This window comes from Fundulus heteroclitus, chromosome 19 (genome assembly GCF_011125445.2).
Source record: "Fundulus heteroclitus isolate FHET01 chromosome 19, MU-UCD_Fhet_4.1, whole genome shotgun sequence".
NCBI classification, from domain to species: domain Eukaryota; kingdom Metazoa; phylum Chordata; class Actinopteri; order Cyprinodontiformes; family Fundulidae; genus Fundulus; species Fundulus heteroclitus.
The window spans coordinates 26,944,814-26,957,454 of record NC_046379.1 but is presented as its reverse complement, the minus strand read 5'-3'; the positions used below and the strand labels follow the sequence as shown (position 1 = coordinate 26,957,454).

At 44.5% G+C, this 12,641-nt stretch overlaps 1 protein-coding gene across 4 annotated transcripts in view; it reads right to left on the bottom strand.

Moving 5' to 3' along the window:
* rab11fip5a (RAB11 family interacting protein 5a (class I)) overlaps window positions 1-12,641 on the bottom strand; it is a 39,672-nt gene that overhangs the window by 1,459 nt on the left and 25,572 nt on the right. Inside the window, exons 2-6 of one of the 4 annotated variants that reach the window (XM_012872136.3) lie at window positions 12,140-12,477; window positions 10,898-11,477; window positions 4,047-6,530; window positions 2,466-2,610; window positions 1-1,859 (exon numbers count right to left, since the gene is read on the bottom strand). The exon at window positions 1-1,859 is cut by the window's left edge and continues 1,459 nt beyond it. In XM_012872136.3, the coding sequence (XP_012727590.2) occupies window positions 1,602-1,859; window positions 2,466-2,610; window positions 4,047-6,530; window positions 10,898-11,477; window positions 12,140-12,477 (3,805 nt within the window). In that variant the 3' untranslated portion in view covers window positions 1-1,601. Of the gene's footprint in view, window positions 1,860-2,465; window positions 2,611-4,046; window positions 6,531-10,897; window positions 11,478-11,965; window positions 12,478-12,641 lie in introns of all 4 variants that reach the window. The other 3 variants (XM_012872135.3, XM_012872137.3, XM_012872138.3) reach the window with 3 other exon arrangements.

Sequence of the window (12,641 nt, the reverse complement as noted above, 5' to 3'; positions counted from 1 at the left end):
ATTTCTACAGCGCCTCAGAAAAGCATCCCCCCCACCCCTTACAGCTTCCCCACATTTTGTCACATTTCACCTACATGTATTTATCTGGAATTTAATGTGACTGGCCAACAGAAAGGAGTGTACAGTTGTGAGGTGAAAGGAAAATGACAATTGTATCACAAATAAAAGATCTAAAATGTCTGGCGCACACTTAATTCAGCGACATTGCCCGCATGTAAAACGCCATGTGTGGCGAAAAAAACACTCCCCCTGCATATCGCCCCCGAGACCACTTCTTCCAGCGTGAAGCGTGGTGGTGGCAGCGTCATGCTGTGGGGAGGCCTTTCTTCAACAGGGACAGGGGAACAAGGAAGCTGATCAGAGTTAAATTTGGATGGAGCTTAACAATCCTGGGAGGAAACCAGATAGAGGGTGCAACAAAAGTCTGGAGACTGTGGCAGCGGCTGCCTTAATCTACCTTAATCAGACAGTATCCATCTGCTTGAATGGCCCAAAAGAAATCCAGATCAAACTATGGATTTCACCCAGTTTTATTTTGTCATGTCAGGGTAAAATGGGCATAATACAAAAGCATGCCGCACTTTTCAGATTTTTAAAAAATATAACCATGTATCATTTTCCTTTTACCTCACAGTTATGCGTAATTTTGTGTTGTTCAATCACGTCAAGTCCCCATAAAATAAAATAAAAAAATAAAATGTTAAAAAGGGTTCATGGCTGGTAAATACTTCTGTAACGAACTGCGTTCTGTGGAAAGTTTGGGCTGATTTCCTTTCATTCTTGCCGTTTAGGTGATGTATTTTTCGGTCAAGCCTCAACCTGCGGGGACTTTGAATTCGCTGCCATGCTACGCTGCCTTTGTTATCTGTAGGTCACAATTAGCTGCTGTGCAATGTAGGCAGCTGAGGGTGGGGATTCACTTTTAGTGCATTCCGGCGTTTAATAGAAAGTTCGAATAAACTTGAGCTGAAACAGTTGATTGCCCTTTCTGAAAAGTGAGTCGTCTAAGAAACATTTTCGGGATGGGGGTGGGGAAGTCCTGTATGAAACAATACTTTTCCATTTATACGTCAGGGTTGACACATCAAAAGAAGTTTGAAAGCAATTTCTAGGCACACGAGGAAGCAGACACCTTCTGCCTTTAAACGAGGCGATCCGTCTGGAAGCCATGGAAATGCCTGCCGCTGCTCCGACAGTCTGTCGTCAAACAAAGCAGAAACCAAACACCTTTTGGAAAAGGAGACAGAGGTGATAGGCGCGGTGAAAAGAAGGATTCAGGTCAGGATGCTAAACTGGAAGCATCTGGGTTTGGAACCCTCCACCAGCCTCTTTGAACCTGAAGACAACCTGAGGACGCGCTACATTCAGAACCACTGGAAAAACCGAACCCGCTGTCGAGGACGTGTTTCAGAACGGGGAAGCATGCCAGCTAGAAAACACCGCCGCGACACCTCTCAGCGTCTAGATACCTGTATCAAAAAAGGACAGCGTAGCAGTGAGACTAAAAGAGCTGTTGTGGAGGTTTCGAGTGAACACATGAGCTCAAAGGCCGGTCCCTTGTTTGTTTTTTTGTTTGTCTGGGTCCCCCCCCCCCCTCCCCTTCATTTGAGCTTGGAGCGCACTTGCAGCAGCGTTGGCTTCTGCTCCATGATGCGCACCAGCAGAGTGTCAATGTAGTCCTCCAGGTCTCGGACCTGAGGCTTCAGCTTCTTCAGCTCCACCTCCCGCTTGGCCAGCAACAGTTTCTGACGCTCGAACTCGGCCTTCTGCCTCTCCAGTTCGGCCTCGCGTTGCACCAGCAGGGCGACCAGCTCGCTGTGAGTCAGGTGGTAGTACGAGCCCGCTCCCTCTGTTAGAGGCTGAGGGCAGACAGAGACACAGAGGGTGAGGGCGAAGGACTGTATATGGTAGTGGCATCAGTTTTTAAATCCAAATTATTCCTTTTTGGGTCACAATAACTGAGGTACTGAAAGTATTCACATCTTGAACGTTTCCACATTTTGTCAAGTTGCAATCACAACTTCAGTGTATTTCAAAGAGATTTTATGTCATAGACCAACACACAGTCAACTTGTGCACAATTGTGAAGTAAACCCTAAACATGCAGCCAGGGCTGCAAAGGAAGGGTTTGTATTAAAGCCCACTCATGAACTTGAATGGTTCAGTCCAGGTTCCATCTGAAAAACTCATGGCAATCTGACTCAGCTTGAGCTAATTTGCGAAGAATTTTTTCTTATTTGTAAAAAAATTTTTCCATTTCACGTACATGTGCTAATTTGTGTTGGTCTATCGCATACAATCCCAATGAAATACATTCTAATTTGCAGTTTATACAAGACAAAATGGGAAGGCTCGTAAACACTTTTCCAAGGCCCAGTAGCAATTTAAACAGCAGTAATAAATGAATGAAAAAGCTGCAAAATTGCAACATCATCAGACCACTACTAGATTTTTATTTTTTTTACCTTCTTCTTGTCTGCCTCGTGCTCAATAATCTGGCTGCTCCTCCCCGGATGGATGGTGGACTTGAGCTTCTCCAGGCCGGTGGCCAGCACGGACCGCTTCTCCTCAGCCAGCATGGCAGTTGTCAGGGGCTTCACCGGGTGGGGGCTTCACGGGACAACAACAAAACAAACACAAAGGGTGCACACAGTGAGCCATTCACTCGTTTCCATCTGATTTCTCGCCTACAGCCGGATGAGCAACCATACACCATCTCTGGTGGTCATATTGGAGGTCTCTATATTTGGACGTCTGTTATAAACAGGCAAAAAAATTTAAATTTAAAAATAAAATCAGAGCTTTTATCGTGAAATCACCCTGAACACTTACACAACTTCCTCTGGAACAACGTTTTCCTCTGGAAACAATGGCTGTGTTTGGAAACTGTGGCTTCCTTCTTGTGCACAAACAGCCCCATAACAGCTCCCCGATATCACGGCATGAAGAAACAGACGAGACAATGCCCTCACGAAGCACAGGAAGACAATTTCCTGTGTCAGTGACCTACATGTGACGGCTTGCAGTAAACAGTCACTACCCGAGTATCTCCAGCGCGATTAATCTGAGATGAATCTGCATTTGAGCAAAGCCAACTCTTTTTGTCGACCTCCAATGTGACACCAGGCGTTCAGGGCACTGGAATAAATCCAGAGTAGGTAACGTTTGATTTCCCTCGCACGGGGATCAATATAGGGTAAACAGGTGTGAAATGGAGGAGGAAAAGTTGTGAAAAACGAATCTTCAAATGAAGGATGTAATTGCATGCATAGGTGTAATCAAACATGAAGAATCGTGTTAGGTGTGTTATTACCCCAAGGTGAAAAGGAAATGACAAAACAACACCCTTTTTTTTTTGCATGTAAAAAACCCTGATTTCTGGTTCATGTATTGGCAGATGAGTGTGGCTGTGTGAGAACCCTGGCTGTCCCTGTGGAGAGGGGGGGTTCAGTGTGTGTGTATTATTCATTTTACTAGTAAATTGGGGACTTTGATGTAAAGTGAGGACCTTTTTTTCTTGGCTGTGGATTTTGTTTAGCACTAAGGTGTCAACCAGGTTTACGTTTGAGTTAGGTATATACTGGTAAAGGTCAGGGTTAGGCCATAGAGAGGCTTGAAAATAAATGGAAGTCTATGGAGGCCGGGACACGGTCCTCACTTTGTATTTAAAAAAAGAATGTGTGTGTGTGTGTGTGTGTGTGTGCGTGTGCTCGCGTTGGGACGGAGAACTAGAGTGGTACGGCTGAAGGTAAAATAACTGCTAATTGGCCTGAGCCTTTAGTTTCCCCTCTCCTGTTACCATAGGAGACACAGAAGAAACCCGCAGAAGAGTCCTGTTAACACCAGTATATGTGTCCGCATTTCAACAGAGGGATGAAACACAGAAGATCACACCACAAAAAAAAAAGAAAAAAGGAAGACCACCCCCCGAGAGTTGGCACCGAAGAGAAGCAGGCAGAAGCAGAGCGGCAGGAAGACGCTCGAGAAGACAGGGCAGAAATTCCTCTCCACCTTTTTCACCCAGCACTGAGCATGTCCAACCTCACCTGCTTGGCTGATTGGCCGATTGCCGCCGCTCGGTCACGTCTGGCTGTGGCACGGCACCGAGCGCTGAGCCGGGTGGCACTGTTGCTGAAACGGTTGCAGGGGAAGAGAGGGCAGGGAGCGCTATGTGGGAGCTACTGCTTTCAGGAGTTAGAGAAGGAGCAAAGGAGTTAGGAAAAGGGAAGTCAGGGCCTAGCTGAGCTGAGGAGGATTCCTGTATTGAGCAGGGATCGCTCCCAAAAGAGGGTAGGAGGAGTTGGTCGAAGGCAGGCGTAAGCGTCCCCTCAGAGTTGGAGCGCTGTAGTGTAGCATGCTGCCCCTGTGGACATTTCAAGAAGATTTCGTGCCGATTGCCCTCCTCTACCTCACCGAGGATCTTTGGATTACAGCTCATGTCTGGCAGGACCGCTGGCAGAACTTGTAATCCATCCCCTACTGTGAGGCTTGTCTGGAGGTTTACCACGTTGTCTAGCTCCCCGTCGAGGGATTCTTCCAGTTTTTCATTCTGGTTGATCTCAAAGTTTGATGACTGGGATAGATTCGTATGATCCATCCCCAGAAGATCACCAGGATCTGCCTGAATGTCGCTCATCTCAGCGCAGAGAGTTGAGTTAGCTGAGTATAGTGTTTCGTTTAGCTCTGAGGTGCTGGACCCTTTGGAGAATGGGTGAGAATCACAGGACAGATAATCCTGTGAGTCGGCGCTGACGTAAAGGCTATGGAGCAAGCTGTTGCCACTCTGATCAGAGTTCTGCACATCCAGCAAGGGGCTATGAAAGTCTTGGCCAGGACTGCTAGCAATGCGACTGACATTGAGGGAATCAAAAATGTCAAGCTCCACATGGGAGTATGGGCGGTCTTCCTGCTCTCCAAAACTAGTCTTCTCATTGGACACATCCAACACATCCTGCTTGGCTTCAGGGGATGAGGTGATGATGTGTACCGATGGTAGCGTGGAAGAGAACTCATCTTCTGGAAACCCAGGAATCACTTCTTCTGTTGCACTATTCTTGAGAAAAGGATTGAAATCCGCAAAAGGATCTACAGTGTAATCTTGGCTTTCTTCTTTACCCTCATTGTTTGCTTGCTGAGACACGATGGATGTTGGTGGTACTGTCGATATCAGATCAGGGTTCCCATTAGGAGTTTGAAGTGTTTGGTTATCTCCACGTTCACTCTCTGTTTCCCTTTCAGGTGTCGTCAGAGCAAGTGGAGGAGTCTGAAGCGAGTCCTCTAAAAAGCTCCAGCCAACCTTTTCACCATGACTGTCCTCCAGCTGAACAACAGTTTGATGGGCATCGTCAAGTGAACACAGATCATCTGACTTGTCAGCGATGCCGTCTCCAGAATCAGAGGTTTTTACAGTTTTTGCCACAGCTGAGTCAGAAAGACTCTTGACGCGCAGGGTGATCCTTTCAGCTTCCTCGGACGACGACACAGAGAATTTCTCAGACTGAGATGAAAAACAGGAGAGGCCGTCTTCTTCAGTCGAACTGCCGAGGCCCGAGGAGCTGGGGTCTGGAGAGCTGTTGTTCTCTTTGAATTGTGCGGAGGAGACGTGAAAGGCAGCTGTGTTAATATTAGTGTCAGTGGAATCATTAGTGGCGTTGCGTTCTTGTGCAGGTAGATTGAAATCACACAGTTCAGGAGAGTTAGTGGGGGTGTTTAAAGTTGAGTCATCGCTGTCGAAGCTTCTGTGTTCTGGGATCGTTTCAAGGAATTGCGGAAACGTGTCGATGTTAAGGGTGTTATTGTTCCTCATCTGGCCGGGAACTGAAAATGCATCGGATAAAAACCTGCCCCCAGGCTGATGATGCAGAGCGTCATTAACATTTGTGTGCTTATCAGCATCTGGGAACGGCTGTAATTCACTTTTATTATGGTCGTGTTCCAGTGGATGGTCACTGACGGCATTTTGTTGTGTGCTGCTCTCCATGGCGAGGTCCTCAGGAGACTGCAGCCTGCCAGCTGCAAACGCATCAAAGGAGTCGTCCCACTCTGAGTCCTGCATAAGCTTCTCAGCAGACATAAAGGGGTTTGATGACTTCTGGATTAAAGGTTCCTGTCTTTCCATGGGAACTGGAGGGAGAGGTCTTTTCCCAAGTTTGTCTTTTGCATCAGCACCAGTGACGGTGTCCTCAGCTGTTGGGTTATCTTGGGTCAGGTTGGGGTTACTTGACTGTGGAAAGAGATCAGTTATGGGAGGCCGGGAGCTGGAAAGAAAAGGCAAAGGAGGCAGCGGAGACTTTAGTGGCTGATCAGTTAACATATCTGTAAAGAAAGGGTTGTGCTGCAGCAGGGGGTAGAAAGGGTTGCACTGGGATATGGGAGGTGGTGTAGTCTGTGAGCGGCAAAAGGGGTTAGTGTGGTGCAGTGTGGAAACCAAAGAGGTAGGATCAACGGAGGCACCCAAGGGGTGGGGGCTAAGTGGAAGAGGTGGTGGGTGGGGGTCAGTGCTTGGCTCTAATCTAGTGGAGACCACCAGGCTGTGAAAAGAAGGACACATAGTCCTTTCAGTTAGGCTTGTTCACATTGCTCAACACAAGCTAGCAAAAAGCATTTGGCTCAAGTCACATTTTAAAAGGCATACCATGCAGAGTCTATTCATTTTGTGTAACTGGAATTTCCAATTAAAATGCATCACTGTTGCAATTTTTGGGTTGTATAAAGATGTTTATATGTCCATTAAAGAATGAAAGTTATTTCTTTATTTACCGCTATCTAGATTCTATATATTTATCTACCCTTTTGACACTGTAGAAAAACAACCAAACATCTCTGCTTTATTTAAACAAACACCAATCCTGCACGGCATTGATTCAGATAGCCAACCAAATACCACAAACACATACCCAAATGTCAACAAGATGGAAATAAATGCTGGTTATTAATTTCAGCCCAGTTTTAATTATGGGACCAATGCCGATATGTTGACAATTGACTAACATCGACCAACACTGATGTGAATGCTGATATATTGTGCATCCCTGGACTGCACTGTTTTGCAAAAGATTAAAATAAATAAATAAAATGGGCAGAAATGTTTAGTCTGTCGATGTGAAACACTTGTAGAGATGTACTCCATAAGATTTAGAAGTGTAATTTCAGTGAAAGATGGTTTTACAAAGTACTGACTCAGGGAGGCTAAATACAAATGCAGGCCACACTTTTCAGATTTTATGTTATTAAAGTCTTTGAAAACTAAGTATCTGCATTTTTCCGTCAACCTCTTCTCTAGTCTGTCATATAAAATCCCAATGGAATACAGTAAAGTTTGTGGATGAAAGTTTGTGTAAAAGCTCAATGGGTGTGAATACTTTTGACAGACACTGAATTCCATATGGCTAACCAGAAAGGCCAGCCCTAATGATAAAAGTATTTCTGCACCACAGGAACAGCATGATTCGTCTGCTCGGTGGTCATTACATCACATCAATCTTCTTATTTGCAGTGTAAATACAAGCAGAAGAAAAACACTCCTGTGATTCGAGTTAAAACCATTAACCTCAGAAAGCTACTAGAATGGCTCGGTCATAAATGTTCTATTAAAATAGCGCTTTTTGATTTGTCTCCATTTAAAAGCATGACATTTTTGAGTTTCTGGTACACTGAATGCAGCATTAGGTGGCAGCAAAGCGGAGTTAAAGCCGGGTTTACAAACACTACTAAAAATCTGCGTAGTATGCCTTTACACATTTTTCACGTACATAAGAGGTAGAGGTGAGATTGCCATCTGTTACGGTATTTTTTATTACTTTTTTTAAATCTAATTTTAATTAACTAATATGGCCCTTTCACCTACAAATGCTCCATGATTTTCTGGTTAACTAGTGTCTTTAGTCATCTGTTGGCTTGTTGCTCGGCAGTTATGCATAAAACTGATTTATCAGAGGTATATTACAGAGATAGATGACTGCTGCCATTAAACACAGGAGGGAAAAGGTTTAAAGACTTGCAAATGTAATTAGAGAATTAGACATTCTTTCCATTCTAGCGGCAACAGAAGTGCAGAGCAAACAGAAAGGCACTCTGTTCAGCAACAGACCCAAAAGGTTTATGGAATAAGATCAGCATATGAACTGAATATGGGATTTTCTTTCAGCATCCTAAACCATCCAATTAAAGTAAATGCAAAAATGTATAAATTATAAAAAAAAGTTTGCATTCCCATTCATTTAACAGTGAGTACTGTGTAAACAATACCTCAAAAGCACAACGTATTTTGGACTCAAACTCTTCCATGTTTAACCTGTGAACCTGTATTGTAACACTTTGCAGCAAAAGAAGGAGGCGTCATCTCTGCCAACCTCAGCACCTAAAAACATTTGCAGGGAGGTATTGCGTATGCCAGAATATCTCAACTCACTACAATCAGCAGGAACTTATGACTTCAGGATTTTGTTTGTGTTTTTTAAAAGAGTGTGCTTTTTCTCATTATGTCATGTTACAAACTTTAAAGTATTTTGTTGAGATTTTATGTCACAGACTGACTTAAACTGGCAGAGCTCTAAAGGAGGAAGGGAAATACAAGGTTTGCGAACTTTCTTCCGTCTGGTATGCATGTGTATTGAGCCCCCTTTACTTTGTTATCCCTAAATAAAACCCTGAGCAACAAACCAAGGGGTAAGCTATTTAAATAGAGTCCTTGTAATATAATCTTAGTATAAATTCTGCTTTTCTGTCTACATCTGCTGACCTGCAAAATGCTTTGTGCACAGGAAACGTAACGCTACACACTGTCACCATGACGACACAGTGAAGGCAGCATCATGCTGTGGGCATGCTTCGTTGCTCTGTGGGGTCCTGTTTACGCGACAACGACCCATTGAGATGTTTGACTGTCGTTCTGTTTCTGTTAACACACCTAAATGACAACGTTTTAACTCATTTCCCTGCCCCGCCACTAGCGGGCAGTAAGTTCAACCACTCCCTGGTTAAAAAGGTGCCACAACCAAGTCATACTGGGCATGTGCCATGGCTTCACCGAATAGGAAGATTATGTTCTAGTGTGTACATGGCCACGGGTTGTTTTTTTTTTTTTTTTTTTTTTTTTTTTAAACGCTACACTCTTGAACCATTTTTCAGAGCCTGCTTCTTACAGACAAAAGATGCACTGTTGTGGTTTATACAAACAGTAGACACGCAAAAAAACTTCTCAGTTGTCATTTAAAAAAAAACTTTGTCACATGAACGAGGACTACAAGTGCTAAGTTGATAGATACACACCCAAAAAAGATTTACAGCTGCAAATGCAGCCAAACGGGTGGAAAAAGGCTGAGACTCTTCTCAGAGCTTTGCTAACTATTCTTTTTTTTTTTTTTTAAAAAAACATCTATCATTCACAAATAACCACCAATGCCTGTTATTTCTGTCACCAGAAATCCAAATAAAATGCATTAAAGTTTGATGTTGTAACATGACAAAATGGTGAAAAAACAGTACGTGTGAATACTTTTGCAAGGGCTAGGTAGGTGCTATCTAAGATCTGAATAAAATTTGATAGAATCTATTAAAAGTGACAGAGTGTAGTATTTCATCACAGGGGAATGGTACAGGACAAAACACCTGCTGACAAACTAATGAAGAATTACTTGTTTGAGTGTGTGCACATAAGACAGGTGGAAAGGGCCGTCTTATCCCATTTCTTCCTGCTCACACACATATTACCAACCTGCATACCCATCTGCAGCCTAACAAAAAAGATCATCCAGATCATGTTTCCGGAAAAAAAAAGACATTATTCCAGAGCGGTATTATGGCCTGTACAAGGTTAATGTTATATAAGAGCAGCTCCACTCCTCCATCTGGATCGCAGACTTCTGCTGTAACCAGAGACTTGGACCAGCAGGGATCAGTTCAGAGCTGGAGGCATAGCTGTAATACTGCTACACAGGAAGAAAACTCCAACAATGCACCGTGCTCATTTTGTGCTTGACACCAGGTGTTGGTCCCACTTTTGTCTTTAGAACACATTGCACAGTGCTTTTTGTCATCTAAAGTATTTCATTGGGATTTCATGTGACAGACCAAAGTAATTGTGCACACAATTGTGAAGTGGAAGGAAGAGGGTGCACAGTTGTCCACACCAGGCTCTACTTTGTGTTGGTCCATCACAAGAAAACTCCCAGCAGAATACTTAGATTGGGAAGAACAAGCTCAAGTGGTGTGAATACTTAAGCAGGGCACTCTACCAAGAGTCAAGAAAGCATGTAATAGATATAACTAAACCTACAATGACAATGGCATCGAAAGACTATTTCAACTGTTTGGAGAACAGGTTCATCGTTCTTTGAAAGGGTTAGAGGAGTACAAGTCTGCGTTTGGCAGTTCAGGCAATTAGTTTGACACTAAGAACAGGTTTAACGAGTCGTGCTCCATCATAAGGTCACCAAATGCGGCGATCAACTTGTTTAATATGTAAGCAAACAAACATGTTTATGTGGGTCTTCCTGCAGTTTGGGAAGTAAAGCACTCAAAGTTAAGCAGAGGTTAATATACAGGCGACCAGAGAAATTGACGTTTTGCTTGAGAAATAGACAACTTTGATATAATGTTGCACTAAATATTTCTATAATTGTTTCTCTCCTAATGTATAGTATAGACTTGCTTATGACTTGTGTTGTATTTCATTTCAGCTGCCAGAGAAAGAAACCACTGAGTCAACCCTGATCTGATGAAATTGAAGATCTTACACATTAAAAACATCTTTGTTTGTAACCCCTGAGAGAAGATATCTGCAGGAGACTGAGCAAAAAGCTTCACTCATTTTAACCTAAAATTATAACTCAACAACAGCTTCATTTGGTAGCTGAAGAAGTCCTGACATGTCAGGTGTTAACAGTGCACATCTCACCTGGGTTTGTTGTGCGAGTCCTTTGATCCGAACCAAGCCCGGTGCTTCTCCTCGGTGGCAGCAGAGGTTTGTTCAGACTCGTCCTTGGACTGATTCTGACCCTTCCCTGCAGACTCACTCCGCCCGTGTGAGAACAAGTTCTTCCTCTGCTTTTTCACCTGATTCTCTGACTCCGCCTTCGAAGCTTTTGGCAGTAATGCCTGTTCCGGCCGCTCCTCTTCTTCACCCAGCATGGGGCCACTTTTCTCCAGAGCTGCCGCAATGGCAGCTTTCTCCTCCTCGCCAGGCCTGTCAAACGACCAACGGCGCCCGTCTCCCACGGGGCCTTTGGGCAGGTCCGTGAAGGGCCTCGTGCTGAGGTTCTGTAGAGAAACAGAGAGGGGCATGGCCTTCTGCAAAACTCCCAGGCCTAAAGAATCTGACGATTTTCCTGAGCCTCGATCCTGGGCCTGGACTTTGTAGGCATGGCTTCCGTTCACATAAACAGTCGGCGGAGGGACGGCGATGGAGATTTCACCAGCCTCGTCACCAAACTCGCATTTGAGAGAGGACGACCTGGGCGACGTGTTTGCTGTATGTTCTGCAACAAGAAGACAAAAAACAGCAATTATTTGAGAGAGACATGGAAGAAACTGATGCAGGCAGCCAGAGATGTCACCGTTTTACTAAAATGATCCCAATCTTTACAGTACTAAGTCCAAAATAATTCTCAAAATGACACTCTGTGACCATTGAACTCAAGTTAGGACAAGCCTCCATAAACACTATAGCTACACATACAGCTTCAGACCTGAATCAGTCACCAAAGAAAGATCCTTTTTTGGTGATTGCTAGGCCATACAAGGTTACGGTGACAGCAACTATCTAGTGTGGAAAACAGATACGAAAATTGCTTTCGTTACAGTCAAAGTTAACCAATATCTGTTTCAGGGACATGTTTAAAAATTAAGTTAGAGCAGTGCTTCTCAAATAGTGGAGAATCTGACTATATCCTTCACCTCTAATGACTTGAATGGTAAAATGTTCTACCCTACTGATAACATGACATGGCCTTCCTTCCAGATTCACCTGGACTGTTGTCCGCAGTGAAGTTGCTGCTGTTACTGGGGGAGTTGGACAGGTCAGAAACCACCACGCTGATACCGGCCGTCGGACTGAGGCTCCCGCCCCGCGACGACGACTCGCTGCTCTCAGAGCCTAGAGACGTGCTAGAGCGCGTGTCTGACGACTTCCGTAACTTGCCCCGCAAAAAGAAGGTCCTCATCTTGCTTCGCCGGACTTCGCCCCCCTCGTCGTCCTCGTAGTCCTCCTCGCCTCCTCCATCGCTTGGCAGTCTGTGGCGCATGCGGTACAGTGTGCTGTATCCGCCTGGCACGACAGCAGAAGAAGAGTCCTCGTCACTAGATCGCCTCTTCCCCTTCATGCGCTCCTTCAGTTTGCTGAAGGTGGAGGCTCCCTTGTCCTTCATGACCAGGTCATACATGCTGGCCGTCAGGTTGTTTCGGGTGAACTGGATGGTGACTTGAATGTCTCCCCTCTCCTTCTCCTTCTTTCCAGTCTTAGAGTTGAGCCTATACCATCTGCAAGAAAAGTTGGATAACGTGAGAAGCAATGACACAATGTTTTTATTAATTAAAAAGATGGCTGAAGAGTTTAAAGGTAGGGCTCTGTTAAACTATTCTGAGCAGTTAACTTCTTATTTGCAGTAGATAATGAGCTGGTCTTAGAGTTTAGGGACACCGGC